We start from the raw sequence: 17,496 nt of genomic DNA on the forward strand, positions 1-17,496 counted from the left end.
GGCTTTAAATAATTTAATATTATGGAAGTTAGTTAAACATTCAATCTGAACACGGTGGTAAACTAATGAAAAGACTGCTCTCCAACTTATATTGAGATCTCCACTTAATAATCACCAAAGAGGGTAAAGATTACAATGTATAAGTTCCCAAATAAGATCAAACTAGAATAAACACACTCAGGCCGATTCATTCGCAAATATAATGCCTTGCGACCTAGTATAACAATCATTCTTTCTCTTCCGATATAACTATACTAATTATGATGTCTTCGCTTTTGACTAAATTTCAAATACGATCGTACTTACTAAGTATAAGTAACAACTCTGAGGTCTTTAATGAATCTCTTTAGCTATATAGCCTCCATTACAACCTCACTAGCTACAATATACTTAACTTTTATTTTGAAGTCCATTATGGTGTCTTGCTTGGAACTCATTCAAGTCACTTCTCCACCATTTAGTAAGAACATAAATCCCAGTTGTAAACAAAAAACATTAATAATGACATGTAAGTCTAAAAATAGAATAAACTTGCAACTCTTTTTAACCCACCATGGATCATTTTTCAAAACATGGAAAGGTTAAATCAACCATAAAAGAAAAGTTCTACAACCTTTAAGGACTTTGATTCTTATGGGAGATGGAAGTTGATGAACTGATGTATAAAGCTCTAAAGAAGAAGCTCGCTACAAGTATCCACCAAGAAAGAGTTAACCACCAAAAATCCTTGTCTTCACTTGTGTATAAGTTGTTCATAAGCCTTAAGAGATATACCAAATAAGTCTCAAGGATATCCGACTTATGAACCTTCAAATCTAGCACCAAATTGCAAGAAAGAAGATAGAGAGAAAGAGAGCTTGCAAATCTTGAAAATGGCAGCCCATTTTTAGAGAAAAAAAGAATGTTCAAAACTAGATAGTTTTCTCACTAACACTTCTTTATATAGTTCCTTACATGTACTAAAGCACCATACTTTCAACAAATTAAATCATGGACTAAAAGGAAAAGTATGGGTTGAAAGAAGGAATGCTTGCACTCAATCTCAAACCTCTTATGAGGTTCAGGTTTTGACACAAAATTCAAAACCTAAGACTATGTCACACTTCTTCTTACATACTAGATAGTTACATATGAACGAAATGATTACTCAAAGTGCCCAAAAAGTTATACATAACACACACACACACACACATATATATATATATATATACATATATATATATATATATATATATATATATATATATATATATATATATATAGTCATGCCTTATGAATATAACTACTTTGGATCCATATTATTATCATTTCTTAGAAACATTATTTTCATAAACTAATAATTCTCTAGTTAAATACAACTATTGATTATATTTATTAATAATCAAATTACTTAATAAATAATAAATTAGTAGTAACTTGCTAAAATGTATGACCCTATAAGATCATATTTCATTAGCAAATATCATTCTATAATGACTCTTGGTCATAAATATCTTTCAGTACTATCAATTCTTGTAACAACATCGAGGTCTCTAATGAACCTCTTTAGCCATTTAGTCTCCGTTGCAGCCTTACTAGCTACACTATACTTAACTTTTTTTGTGAAGTCCACTGTGGTGTCTTGCTTGGAACTCCTTCAAGTCACTTCGCTACCATTTAGAAAGAACACGAATCCCAAATGGAAATAAAAATTGTTTCTATGAGTTTGTAAGAAACATCAGTATAACTCTTTAGACTGAGCTCTTCCATAAAACAAGAACATATCATTTGTCCTTCTCAGATACTAAAAAATTGTTCTTCGCAAAAATACAATGATTTTCACCAGGATTATCATGATAATGACTTGTCATGCATAAAACACATGAGACATCATGCCTTGTACATAACATGGTATATACATGATCAATCCCACAACAATAGCATTTTGAACTTTACTCATTTATTTAGCTCATCACTTGAACAAGGATAATGGGCCATGCTCAATGTCATACGATGTTGCATAGGAACATATCCTTTCTTAGAGTCTTGTATCTTGACTTTCTTCAAGACTTTATCTATGTATGTACTCTGGCTCAATCCATCACCTAGATCTACATTTATAGATCTTTATACCTAGTATGTATTAGGGATGAGATTTCGAACCGGAAAACCGGACCGGAACCGGACCCGTTAGAACCGAAATATATAGAACCGAGTCCGGTTTCGGGTTTAAAAATTGGCTTTATCCAGGTTCCGGGTAATCCGGGTTTGGGTCCATCGGGTCCGGGTAAACCGGGTCTAAAATCCGGAACGGGTTTTTGGAACCGAAACCACTTTTAGGGCCGAAACCGATTTTTATGAAACGTTACAAGATGCATATCTTATTCGTTTCAACTCCAATTGACATACGGTTTTTTCCAACATGTAGTTTAGAGTTTGTACATGATTCTAGACTATAAATTTGTCATTTTTCGTTTTATATTCATTGACTTACAGTCCTCAAAAGTCGAGATATCAAAGCTGGAAGTTTTTAGTTTTTTAGTTTTGTTGTATTCAGTGAAAGTTTTAAAACATGCATATCGTCAGATGGACTTGTGGTTTTTTCCAACTTCTAGTTTACAGTTTGTACATGAGTTTAGACTATAATTTTGTCATTTTTGGTTTAACATTCAATGATTTATAGTCCTCCGAAGTCGAGATATCAAAACTGAAAATTTTCAACTTTTCAGCTATTTGTTTTTGTACTTTGTATTATGTGAAAATATTAACACAAGCATATCTCATTCGTTTAAATTCGGATTGACATGCAAGTTTTCCCAGAGTGTATTTTAGAGTTTGTACATGATTTTAGACTCTAATTTTGTTAATTGTGGTTTCGTAGTTAATAAGTTACAGTCCCCCAAAGTCGGGATATCAATATGAAAATTTTTAAAGTTCAACCCACTAAGTAGTAAGTAATTACCAAAAAATTTCGGTTTTTTCGAGTTTTCCGGTTCTAAACCCACTTTATCCGGTTCCAACCTACCCACTTTGATGTTTCCAGGTTTTCCAGTTCTAGACCCACTTTACCTGGAACCATACCCGAAATCGAACCAAAACCGGTTCCTATATACCGGTCCGGTTTCCGGTTCTATAAAATCCCGTTAACCGGTTCCGAGTTTTCCGGGTCCGGGTCCATCCGGTCCAGGTTTGGACCCACTTTCATCCCTAGTATGTATGTTGCTTCTCCCAAGTCTTTCATAGAGAAATAATTTCCAAGACCAGTTTTTACACTTTGCAAAGATGGGACATCATTTCCTATGAGTAGTATGTCATCAACAGATAGCACGAGGAAAACAACAACACTCTTACTAGCTCTATCATATACATATGACTTACCTTTGCTTAAACCAACTAAATAATATATAATTATTTCTATGGTTTACATGCTTAAACCATATAAATAATGCATGCATTTTTTATTATCCTATGATGTTATATGACTTTTATAAGCAACAACAACAACAAGGTGTCCAGTTCGACTTGACAGTCCTGGACAAATTGCACTGTTAGCCCCATTTAAGATCATAATAAGTTTATAAGGTCCAAAATCGAAAGATAGAAGATTGTCATATCTTTCTATTAGCATCAATCTCGCATTTAAACGATTTTTCTATAATTTATTATTATGACCAAATCAGTTATAATGTGTTAAAACCCTAGAATATTGGTTGTGATACCACTGCTAGGCTATGATGATCTCTAGAGCAGAAATCAATGAAAACATACAAAAAAAATGATCATCATGACTCACCCTAGATCTTATTCTAGTGGGGTTTTTTTTTTAGAAACAATAATAACTAAGAAGATATAGATTGAATCATACATTCTTGATGAACTAGTATAACCGAATTTCTCTTTCTCTTAGAAGATTTAGAACCCAAATGATAACTCATCTATTATGAAAGCACCCAAGAACAATGATTCAACATCTTCACAATTCTCCTTCTTCACTTAGATGCAAAAACCGAAACCCGAGGATAATGAGCTCAAAACTATGAGCTAGTAGAAGAAAAAAAGGAGATAGTCAGTCATGTGAGGGGGAGGGGGTTAGGTTGGAAAAATCCTAATTATCTTGATTAAATCTTAGTATTTATCCTTTAATCAGAAAGATAAATATTTACCAATTCAAATACAAGATAATTACATATAGATCCTTTTATTTACTTTAGTTTCCAAGTAACTCACCATAAGGTGACATGTTAATAAACTAATCTCTCTATTTTGTCTTTTATTGTTTTATGGTCAAATCATATTTTGTGTTTAACTCAAAAGAATTCTAAGTCACTAACTTGTTGTGACCATGAATATATTTCCACCGATATTGATTTCGCGATGACGTTCAACCCTAATCTATCCATGGTCATATGTTTCCTGTACGACGAATTTGTAGTCGAACGACCTTTCCTCTCCCTTGTCCACTCTCCATTCATTCCATTGATCCATGTCTTTTATATAACTGTTTGCACTTAATACATTGCATACACCGGTTATATTTTCAACGATGTCATATTCTTTATACAAATATGTTGTATAGATTACAATAGAGGATGAAACATTGTTACATTATTAAGTCACAAGCTTCTATTTTTTTGTTAACCACTATTAATCATTATATTTTTGTTATACTTTTATGCACGAGTGATTATCAATTATATTATAAACAACGTACATCATGCTATTGATTCGATTATGTGTATGTTATTTATTAACGGGTATATATTTTTATATTTTTGAGGATATATGTAACTACAAGTTTTACAACTATCTGTAAAACAATATCAATTCGATAAGATTTTATTGATTATCCAAATCATCTACGAAAATAAATGCAAGACTTATTTCTAATAGGATATTCTCAAATAAAAACCATATATTTTGTAATATTTTTTCTAAATAAAATTTAAAATAATAATAATAATTAAGGGTAAAAATGGAAATACATAAAAAATTGGTACAGGAACAAAGAGGTAACTCAGACTCTCAGAGGCATTTAAATTGATCGTTCAGAATTCATATACCTCAATCTCTCTCTCAACGAATCTGTAACAAACCCCGAATTTCCATATCCTACGGTCAAAATAAACCCGCTCTCCAAATCTAAACGGTGGAGATCACACCACACGCTCACACACTCATTTATGCACTCATCATACATACATACACATATATACATGCTCTCATGGCGTCGTCGTTATCGTCTTGATAGTTTTCTCTTTCTTCAAAAATTCTTCTGCGTGTTGTTGTGTGTATGTGTGTGTGTGTGTCTGTCTAGAGTTTAATCTTTTTGGAAAATATTTTTCCATTTTGTTTGGGATCTTGAATGTTTTGAAGATCGGATCAAGTGTTATTTGAAGTTGAATCTAGCTAGCTCCTTGTATCTCTCTCTACCAGGTACATAGAATTCGGCATTTTTGACTGATAAATTAATCGAGGTTTTCGTTATCGTTGATTCTTCTTTTTCTTTTGCAGGTGACAAGGAATTTGTTTTTTGGAAGAGAAAAAGGAAGAATCGCAGTGATATAAGGAGGTTTTTTCAACAAAATCAAATCGTAAATAGAGGTGATGAGAGCTTTTTAATTATCATACAACTAATTGTTTGAATAAATTCGATTCCATTTTTGTAGCAGTTTCTGATTTTTTTCTGACTTTTGTTTGATTGATGATCTAGTAAATCATATTTTAAAAAAATCGGATCTAGAAAAATATTTGTTTACCAGCAGTTTCTTGCATTAGAAGTCGATTCACTGTCGCTTGAAGACGCGTCATAATATGAAACTCGTTTTCTGTTCTATTTCATGTTCTTCTTCGTCTTCTCTCGATTCTCATTTCTCAGTTTCTTTCTCATGGTGTGTACGCATCGATCGATGGCTTTCTTATATCAGAAATAACAAAATATTATAATTTCGTCGTCTTCTACAAAGGTCGCTTTACTTTACTTATCTGAATCTATTTTTTTCTGACTTCATTCATATTTACAAATAAATAATAATCTCCATATCAATCTCTTAATTTGACTTGCGTTTGTCGGTTTCGATGCAATAAAAGGAAATCTTTAATGGCCACCACCTTCTCCATAATCGGTAAACGAACCCTCGCTGAATGCCACATTTTTAATTCATTGAACGCATCCGTAGATTCTTATGTACGTTTGTTATTTATTATAATTACTCAATCAAATATATTCTTTGTCAACATGATCTCATTGATTCCATTACATAATCATTTCCTAATTCTTATCATCGATTTCAAATTTCAGGAACGTAATGTGAAATGTTTTGATCAAGACCAATCGAAACTGAAAATCAATCGACCAAAATGTCATCCTCAAATTCTCCTTGCGCTGCGTGTAAATTCTTACGTCGGAAATGCACTCAAGAATGCGTGTTTGCCCCGTATTTCCCGCCGGATCAGCCTGTGAAATTCGCGAATGTACACAAAGTCTTCGGAGCAAGCAATGTCGCTAAAATCCTCAACGAGCTCAACGCTACCCAAAGAGAAGACGCCGTGAATTCATTAGCATATGAGGCGGAGGCGCGTCTCCGGGATCCTGTTTACGGTTGCGTCGGATTAATCTCCATCCTCCAGACACGATTGAAACAAGTCCAGACCGATTTACTAATCGCGAAACAGGAATTGTGTACTTACATCGGTGGACAGTCTCCGGCGATGCTGCCGTGTTTAAACCCAGGGTTTATACAACAATATCAGAATATGCTACCGTCGCCGGCGACAGTGGCGGCGATGGCGTCGGGAGGACCTGGTATGCATCCTAACCTTCAGCAGATGTTGACGCTTCAAGGTCCAGGAAATCTCCGAGAAGCTCATCATCAACAACAACAGTTATATGAAGCTCATCAACGTCAAATGGTTGAAGCTGCTGCTAGAGAACAGGAGATGTTAAGAAATTTAGAGCATCAACAACGTGTACAACAACAACAATTACAACAGCAACATCAATCGACAGATTTGATGAGGTTTAACTCCGGTTTTGATGCTGCCGGACCTTCTGGACAGCCGGCGGTGAATCCGAACGGATATACGCAGTTAACCGGTCCGGCGACCATGTCTCCGTCGTTAGCTCTCGGTGGCGCTTATGACAATAACATGTATCAGATCCAGCAACAGCACCACCGGCAGCCGCAGCCGGAGCATGAACAGCATCATCAACTACAGCACCAGAACCACCAACAACCACCGCATGAACACCATCAACAACTACAGCTCCTCCCTCATCACCTCATGCTTCAACACCAACCTCAGCCACAATCACAACCACCGCAACAACCAGCGGCGCAACCGCATCATGGAGACGGAAGCGAGGAGGGTGGTCCGTCGTGCTGACGTGGAAAATCAGATATTTTTTCATTCAATCGTACGCCAGCAATCATTCTTGTTCTCTCACACGTAAGCTTTTTTCTTTCATTCTTTTTGATATTCATAAATGCATAATAACATACTTACACATTTTTAGCCATGCATATAGTTCTTGAATCGAAGATCTTTTTCTGAACGATAGTTTTGAAGGAATTATTGTCTTTTCACTGCATTTTGATGCTATTTGAGTTCATTTTTGGGGATTTGGGAATCGAAAGAAGTACTGAAAACCTTCTGTAAACACGTAAAAAATGAAAGATAGTTTTCACTTTTCAATCAGTTAAAAGTCAATGTACTCAGATAAAAATTTGGCTTTTCGTAATTTTAATGTATAAAATTATGTGTTTATTTGCAGGGGATTATAAACGTACAAAGTCAAAGGAGAGGGTTTGACCGAGATAGTATTATTTTTTTTTTTTTCTGCAATTTAGTATTTTAGGTGATTTGGACATAAAGATTTTGACTGCATCATGGGGATTTTAAAAGGGGTAGCGTATTGAGTAGAAATTCTGAATACATTTTTTTTTTTTTAGAATATGACTCTTTTAGTCTTTGCTTTGGTTTCTACAATTCAACAATTAATTCTAGGTTTTCTCATTTCCTTCGAATATACACAAAGGAAGTGAGGGGCTCAACTTGTTCATGTAGTTTAAAAAAAAAAAAAAAGGAAATTTTATTGGTCATATAACTAAACAGCCGACATCTTCCATTTTTATTTTATTTTTTTAATAGAGTTTGATGAATAGTTGTTTCTCTTGTATTTATATGCCTAGTATAAATACACAATAAATATTAACAGTGATACAATTGTATTTTTATGGTATATTTTATCTTTTTATTGGCTTTCGACCTACAAAATGTGAAATCGAGACATAAATGGCGACTTTTATTGGTATTTAGTTAAAAGTAATTTTTGTTTTGGAAAGAATGATATCGACATTCAAAATCAATATTAATATAAAATAAATATCTCAAAAAAAGCGATTAAAATTGAAATATATATAGCAAACGTATATCTTTTAACACTCAAATCACACAAAGCAGTGAAAACTGAAAACAATAAGGGTGCGTTTAGTTGCGGAAAAACGGGACGTTTTCCGGAAAAATTTTCCAAGAAAAATAAGAATTTTGAAAACGCATTTAGTTCGTCTATTTTTCTAAATTTTTCACGGAAAATGAATATTTTCCGTTTTCTAAAATTAAAAAGAAGTTGGAAATTTTTGGAAAACTGATAATCATTGTTTTCCACATTTTTCTAATTCCAAAGTTTTTCTAAAATATAAACACACACCCACTCCCCCCCCCCCCCCCACACACACACCCATCCGCACACACACCCCAACCCACAAACACACACACACACATACATACCCACCCACACACATACACCCACCCGCACACACACACACACACCAACCCACAAACACACACACATACATACCCACCACACACACCCACCCACAAACACACACACACATACCCACACCTATCCCCACCCCCACCCTCACAGACACACACCCACACACACACAAACCTACACCTACCCCCATAAACACACACAAACACAAACACACATTCGCACACCCACCCACCCAACATCACCACCACAACCACCGACCTATCATCACCATCACCACCACCACCACCACTAACCCGTCACTAGCACCACCACCGCCGCCGCCATCACCACCACTGACACAATTGTCGCTGCCGCCACCATCGCTTGTCATCACCACCACCGCCGCCGACCCGCTACCATCACCGCCCCCACCCACATCCTACCACCGCTACCGTTTTCTAAAAATAAAAACCGATAGAAAAATACACATCTAAACATGTTTTCTAATTTTCTAAAACTGAAAATGAAAAATGAATAAATTTTAACTAAACGCGTTTTCTAAATTTTTCAATGAAAAATGAAAACGGAAAACGAAAATCAAAAAGGGAAAACAAAAAACGGAAAATAAAAATTGTATTTTCGTAACTAAACGCAACCTAAGTAATTAGGAATGCAAAGATAATATAATTTGCGTGGTTAGTGAGTAGTGACTGATCACTGTATTTGCTCTTTTCTTCTTGTTGCTTAGCTTAGAAAAGTCTTTAATTAACTTGTAAGTTAGAAACTTTATAATTTTCAGCATGGATAAAAAGAGTAGTATGCTTAATATGCTTAATAAGGGGTGTTTGGAATTGCTTTGTTAACTTATTGCTGTTCAGTAGTGCTAATAATTAATTTTAAATGTTTGGATGAATTAAATTTAAGAGTAAATTACTGAAATAGTCTCTGTGGTTTGGTCAAAATTGCACGTTTGGTCCCTAACTTTTTTTTGCACTCGGATCGTCCATGTGGTTTGATTTTGTTGCGTTTTTCGTCCCTATGGTTTGGTAAAAGTTGCATGTTTGGTCCCTAACTTTATGTATATAAGGGACGAAAAATGCAACAAAGTCAAACCACAGGGACGAAAAACGCAACAAAATCAAACCACAGGGACGATCCGAATGCAAAAAAAAGTTAGGGATCAAACTTGCAATTTTGACCAAATCACAGGGATGATTTCAGTAATTTACTCTAAATTTAAAAATGTTTATTGACTTAAATAAGTTGGGTCCTTCTAATTGCTTATTAAGAATAAAACCAATATAGTATTTTATCCCAATTTACCTTAAAAATTCCTATATATCAGAACTTTGTGTTTCTTTGTAATAGTTTAAAAGTAATGGTTTGAACATTTTATGTATCTGCGTCAATTAAAACATATAATGACTTATAATTAATGAGTCCTGAAATATATAGGCTTTAAAAAATAGAAAATTGAGTAATCTAATCATTTTTTAATATTTATTTGATCAAAATAATAATAAAAAATAGCAAAAATAACCATTTGGTTCACAATAGGTGTTTCAGACCAAGAAAATATAAGTTTTTTTATTGATCCCGAAACTATATTCTGAATTTTGGACTAAAATTTTGTATTAAAAAAAACTCCAAAATTTCAAGAAAGATATGGGGAGAAAAACCAAAAACTAAATCTAAAATGTGTTTGTCTCGGTTAACATTCCTACCGGAATGTGAAAAATAGGGTGGAATGAGACATTCAGGAGAAAATTATTATATTTTAAAAACCAAAAAAAATTATTATTTCCCTAAAAATATTCTTCCTTTTTCTTTGTTTATAAATATACTTTTTTCCAAGATTGATCATAAATAACTATGCAATTGTTTTTAACGTAAATTAGATAACAAGAAGACAACTGATGTAACCTTTTATAAAATGTTTTTTAGTATATTATTTAAGGGTATTTTTTAAGACTATTGATGTAACATTTTATAAAATATTTTTTAGTATATTATTTAAGGGTATTTTTTAAGACTATTGATGTAACCTTTTATAAAATATTTTTTAGTATATTATTTAAGGATATTTTTAAGACTATTGATGTAACTTTTTATAAAATATTTTTAGTGTATTATTATTTGAGATTGTAATTTTATGGCGGTGGACTGAAAGGCACTGGAGAGGAAGTGATAAGAGGCTAAAGTGACAAAAGTCTGAAAGTGTAAAAGTTTGGTGGCGAAAATAAGAAAGCAAAGGAAGTTACTGTAGATAGATTTCCCAAAATTAAGTATATATATAATAAAAATTAAGTATATATATAATAACATATATATATATATATATATATATATATATATATATATATATATATATAATAACATATGTTATATATATAATTGTTTTTTTTTTTTTGAAAGAGAATTATATAAATAATTGTTGGAGTTATAACAAATGCTTTTTTAATGTTATTGATATGGATTTTGTCAAAATTATTATTTTAAAGTGAAAAAAAATAAATAAATGAGTATATGTCAAAAAACAAAAACAAAAAAAAAACAAATAAATCAATAGTATATAAGGAAACTATTTCCAGTCATTATATATATATATATATATATATATATATATATATATATATATATATATATATATATATATATATAATGAATTTATCAAACACTAAACATCAACTTATAATTATTAGGATTTAGTACTTATAAGTTATAAGTTGATTCAAACAAATTTTTTTAAACTCTGTTTTGATACATCATAAACTAATACAACTAAAAAAAGAAAAAAGAAACATATAAGCTTTTCAAATAAGTAATGTCAAACACCCCGTAAGTCATTATTCTTCTTTATATACATGCATCATATTTGGCGTGTTAACAATACATATCTATTAGCTCTGCACTTGAATAATATAAACAGGTTAGCTTGGAATATGCATAACACTCTAACTTCTCATCTTGGCATCATAAACGTTCTAGATTTGCATCCTATAAAAATTTCCAGTAGTTTTGACATCTTAACAAATTATACATCGACACACATTCTACCTTAACTTTTTAGCAAAGTATACATACTAGCTTGATATCTTACCAAACATATTCCTTCATATTAAAATATTGTTTCATCTTTTAAACATCGGCATATAGAGCCGTCCCAATATGATTTGAGGCCCGTGACAAAAAAAAAAAGACCCCTTAAAATTTAGTAATCGCAAACAATAATAGAGTGATGCTATGGAGACAAATACATGAGCACTTGTTATTAAATTATATATATATATATATATATATATATATATATATATATATATATATATATATATATATACTAGCCGTGTACCCGCGCAAAGCGGCAGGCGGCGAATAATTTAATCTCTTTAGAGTTAAAACCATTTTGCGTTCACTTCGAAAAATGAATATTAAATGACATCTATTTTTCAAGAGCATTACCATACCATATTAAGGGGGTGTTTGGCTAAGCTTTTTTTAAAACAACTTATTAGGTTCTACATCACTATAAGTTAAAAAAGTGTTTGGATTAAAATAACTTATTCGGTGGGGAACCTCTAATACGTCATTTTTTCATAAGTTACCATACACTTACTTATTAACTTATAAGCTAATAAACTAATAAGCAATAAACTTTTTTTTTTATCAAGAACACCCCCTAAATGGTTATTACTTCCATTTATACATACTCAAACCACTTGTACTGTTTATCATCCTCTTTTTTTTTTCGTTTTCATTAATTCCTTTATTAATTTAATGTCCTACTAAGTAAAATGCTAAAATATATAAATAATAGTTTATAAAAATAAACCTTTAGAATATCAGGTGTTGTGATTCAAAAGTCGATAAATAGGCCTTTGAGAAGGCCAAAATACTCAGATGTCAACTTGTTCATTGTGATTTTAATCCTAGTTTGGTCACAAATTAAAACATTTTCAACGATGGTATGTAATTCAAGGATTCATATTGATTTAGGTTCTCGAAACCTTAAAATATTGAACAAAATCTATATAGAACCTTATAATAAGGACAATAATCACCGTAATCAGGAAGTCCATGTGATGAAACTTGATATTATAAGGACTAATGATGAAAAGGGTTTCATTTTTAAACTAAACAAGATGAAAAATATACAAACTACCTTAACCATGTCAAATCTTGTGTTTAACCGTTCTTTATTGCAAAAGTAAGATGCCAAAATATACAAACTAATGATAATAAAATGCTCTAATTGGCCCTCTTGGTTGAGTTCTTTGAACCTGCAAAGCCAACACATTAAAGAAACATAGTAAAAACCTTTTTAGGAACAAACCAATATATTTATAAGATAAAAATAAAAAAAGTTAAAAAAGATGAAATCAATTACAAGTAAGGATTAAAATAAAAACCTGTTAAGAAAGAGCTATCTGCAGGAGGGATATTTGAATCAACATGTATTTTCTGATGGTTTCAAATTTTGAATTATCCGAAATTCAGGGAAGGAGATAGAATTTGTTGAGAAATATAAGGATTCAAAACACATGTTAAAATTTAATAATATTTTATTGATGACTACTTGTACTATTAACTTAATAATTTGAACGTCTTAAAAAAATAATATTATTATATTCAATCTATTTTTAGAAATAATGGGATTTCTTTTATAAGATAGTAAAGATATATATATATATATATATATATATATATATATATATATATATATATAGTATGAAAAAAATTGAAACGGATTAAAAGGGCACGAGTTAAATATTAAAAACAATAAAGAACTAGTTTAGTGCAAAAAAACTAATGACAAAGCAAATAAAAAAACGAACAATCGAACCATTTTGAAAAACCGCCACTTTGGTGTCTGGTCAAACAAACAAAAAGATAAGTGTATGGAAAAAAAATCATATTTGGTGAAAACTCTAAAAGAACTTGAAGAATAACTTGTCTAACGGATTGGTTAGCATGATTTTTTATTAACAAACATACAAATAATAGTTATTATATATTAAACAACGATGCAAGGTAGAAAATCTCATATATAAATTGAAAAATTATGTTTGATAATGGTTAGAAAAACACCAAAATTTTAAATGAAATAAATGTTTGGGTAGTATGTCAAAAAGAAAAATAATAGAGACACCATATTTTTTTTCCATACACTCATCTTTTTGTGTGTTTGACCGATCATCCACCTATCAGACCTTTCTCGATTTGCTAAAGTTTTCTAATTTGAAAAAATTAACTACTTAAAGATAAAATATAACTATGAGTTAATCACTAAAATGACTTTTTTTTGTATAAATGAAAGTGAAAGATCACCTTAAAGTCATCGCACATCGGAGTGAAACGTTGCACATCGAAATGTCGCACAAAATCATTGACACGTGATGTTCTAAAGGACGGAAGGATCGGAGAATGTGAGATTACGAAGTAGAAGTATCTGGATCTTGGAGGGCTCGGGAGATGTGTTCCCAGCAAATATAAACTTTTGGTTTGATCAAAGCGTTGTCTAACATGTATAAGAAATCTTCTGCAGCCAACAAGGTTTGCTTGATTTTATAGCTTGTGAATACAAAGATAAAGGAAGGAGGATTTGTGATAGATCATATCAATGAGTTCAATTCAATAATATCAATATTGATACATGTTAATATTGGTTTTGATGATGAAGTCCGGACACTCTTGTTATTATCTTCTTTATTGGAAAGTTGGTCTGTAACCATTATAGTTGTAAGCAATTCATCCGAATTCTCAAAAATTACCATTAAAGGCATTCAAGATTTAATCCTTGGGGAAGACATCCATAGGAGGAATACATCGAACATGAGAGGAAATAGCATAGGAAGGTCGAACCAAGGAGGAGAGGACAATCAAAAAAATAGAAAGGATATTGTCCGTTGGAACTGCAAAGAAAATGACCATTTCTAGAATCCGTGTCCAAATCATTCTATAGAAAATGATCGGTTTTTATAATTCGGTTTTAAAAAACCAAAACATCTTAAAACGACATATAATTATAATATTATCCAATTTTTACAAAAGAAGCAAAAAAAATTATTTAGTTGTGATTTAAAATTTATAAACATCTATTAAAAAGGTATATTATAGTTTAATATTTAATAGGTAAAAAAAACTTTTGAGAGAAAATAATATTAAAGTTTTTTATTAGGTGAAACTTTTTGAGCATATTTGAAAAATAAACTATAAATTAATAAATAGTTATAGATACATTAAAATTAAATAAATAATAAATTGATAATCAGTTTTTTTTTTTTTTTTTGATTATTTGGTTCTTATTTTATAAACCATAACCAATCCGAAATCCAAAATAATAATTCGGTTTCGTTGAAAATTAATCAAAAAATCCGAATATTCGAACCAAATAGTCCAATTGAACAATTCAGTTTTATCCAAATAATGAACAACTCTAACTACCACAATCAAAGGAGGAAGAATAAGTTGCCTTTATCTCCATCGTATGTTGACGAACACCGTCTTCCTTCACCAGTGCAATGTCCCACCTTCCCTACAAGGAAATCAACCAACTCTACTCAAGAAAACCCCATACGTTGCATTAAAACCACCACCGAGCCCCACCGGCAGGTTCATCACTATTGGTGGAACCCTAAGCCGTTCTTTCGATCTTTTTCTACTCTTGTCGGCGTCAAAGCATTCTCACCGTCGCAGCAAGGCAGCAACATACCCTAGCATCCATTCCTTAGCAATTGGTAGCACGGCAACGGTAGTTTTAATTTTTTTACCAATTATTATTGGGTGACTTGGAGTTCGACTTCTGTGTTGGGTTTTCCTCCAAACTGCAATTAACTGACACTCCCCTTGCATCAATGAATTATTAGTTATTAATTTGGTGTTCTACAATAGTTTGGTTTGAGGTTATGTTGTTCGAGTGGTGTTTTTTTAATTGACAGATGATGATAAATATTGATGTGCTTGTTGTGTATTCAAGATATTAGTTTTAAATGTTGGGGATGTATTATAGATTTTGTAGAGTTCATATTTTTTAATAAATTTTGGATTGTTTAGTTTGTAGCGTGTAGTTGTAAAATATAGGATGTTTATGGATAGTTTTATACAAGAATATTTAGTCTCATTCTTGAAACGATGTTGAGTTGCTTGAATTTTGGATTGTTTTGTGTTGGAGCTTTACTTTTTTTGTAGCACAAAGAATATTATATTTTCTTTACTTTGGCTCTCTATGGTTTTGTTTTAAAATATATGAACATTTGATAGTGTAATTTCTCTCTCATATATGATTTTGTACCTTTTATTGTTTTAATATGAATATTTTGATTTGTATGAGGAATTGATGTTTTATTTTGTATGGGGATTTAAGAGATTGTTTGGCTTATCTTTTGAGAGGCCAAAAGTCTTTTTAGGAAAAGATAAAAGGTAAAAGATGTTTGGTAAATGCACTTTTAAAAGCTATTTTTGGATTTTGGATATAAAGAAAATGAATTTTTTGGAAAAGTCAAGAAAATGTGATTTTTTGCAACTTTTTCTAAAATGATTTTTGGCCTCTCAAAAGATAAGTCAAACACCCCCTAAGATCAACAACCACCACAACCAAAATGTGAGAATGTTAAAACAACTCCCTAGGTTGGATTCAACAAATTAAACTGCCCGCTTAAACAAAAAATTGCTAGGCTATTGAAAGAAAAAAAAAAGTTAAAACGATAAACAAAATGAATAAAAATTTCTTAATCAGCACATTTTTTCAAGGTGTTTGTTTTTTTATGAAATATTTAAAGAATGTATATGTTTTTATGTAACTTTTTCAAGGATGCAACAAATTTAAAGAATGGTTTTAGATTTCAATGGGATTGTTTTTGTTTTGATATAATTCTTCCAAGAATTTGTTTGTTTTTTTTAATGTATTTTCAATGGAATGAAAATGTATGCTTTCAAGAATGTAAATTTATTCCTTGAATCAAAACACATTCTGTCAAAAATATGTTTTATTTTTTCTAAAAGTTTATGCTAGAAAGTTTATTGTTATTGAAAAAAAAACCAATTCTTAAAATCCAATTTTGATTTTTTCATTGCTTAAAATAAATACACAAAATACCCATATTACCCTTTAGACGGATATAAAATTTTAATTCTTAAAAAAAGTTTAATAATAAATATAAATGTACTCTTTCAAAAATGTTTTAATTTTTAATTGATCCAATGATTGAGTTACACTTTAGATGTCATTTATATTTGAACCTAATATATATATATATATATATATATATATATATATATATATATATATATATATATATATATATATATATGGGAAAAGTGAATATACCCTTAAGGATATATAAGCTTAGGTACCCAAAAACACCATAATACGTTGTTTTGTTTGATATATTCGTTTTATTGTTCTTTAACTTCAACCTATAACTTGAGTTACTTTCAAGATTTTTGAAATTTCACGATTATCTTTCTCTTACATCACATTTTTTTATAGAACACCTACTAGGCTATAAATATTGTAGTTGAAAATGAAAATTATGTAAGATGAAGATAAATGTGTAATTTATAAAAATTATGAACGTAAATCAAGTTAGAAGTTAAATTATAAGAACATCGGACAATTACAACGTATTATATGATAAAAAACGACGTAGTATAGTGTATTTGGGTACCTAAGCTTATATACCCTTAAGGGTATATTCACTTTTCCCTATATATATATATATATATATATATATATATATATATATATAAGCCACAAAAACTGTATC

The 17,496-nt window shown here is 31.1% G+C and overlaps 1 protein-coding gene across 3 annotated transcripts; it reads left to right on the top strand.

The window, feature by feature from the left end:
• Positions 1–5,012: 5,012 nt before the first annotated feature.
• Positions 5,013–7,930, top strand: LOC145097633 (uncharacterized). Of its 3 annotated transcripts, XM_079035240.1 has the most exons (5): positions 5,013–5,412; positions 5,491–5,580; positions 6,278–7,425; positions 7,505–7,631; positions 7,751–7,930. In XM_079035240.1, exon 3 carries the CDS (start codon positions 6,337–6,339, stop codon positions 7,360–7,362), a length of 1,026 nt encoding a protein of 341 aa, XP_078891366.1. In that variant the 5' UTR covers positions 5,013–5,412; positions 5,491–5,580; positions 6,278–6,336; the 3' UTR covers positions 7,363–7,425; positions 7,505–7,631; positions 7,751–7,930. The 3 variants fall into 3 exon arrangements, with proteins under 3 accessions (XP_078891366.1, XP_078891365.1, XP_078891367.1); XM_079035239.1 differs by lacking the exon at positions 7,505–7,631 and having other exon boundaries at positions 5,014–5,412; XM_079035241.1 differs by lacking the exons at positions 5,013–5,412; positions 5,491–5,580; positions 7,505–7,631 and adding an exon at positions 5,866–6,163.
• The last annotated feature ends 9,566 nt before the right edge of the window (positions 7,931–17,496 follow it).

The sequence above is a fragment of the Lactuca serriola genome, chromosome 4, assembly GCF_051521515.1.
Source record: "Lactuca serriola cultivar US96UC23 chromosome 4, Lser_US96UC23_V15, whole genome shotgun sequence".
In the NCBI taxonomy this organism is placed as follows: domain Eukaryota; kingdom Viridiplantae; phylum Streptophyta; class Magnoliopsida; order Asterales; family Asteraceae; genus Lactuca; species Lactuca serriola.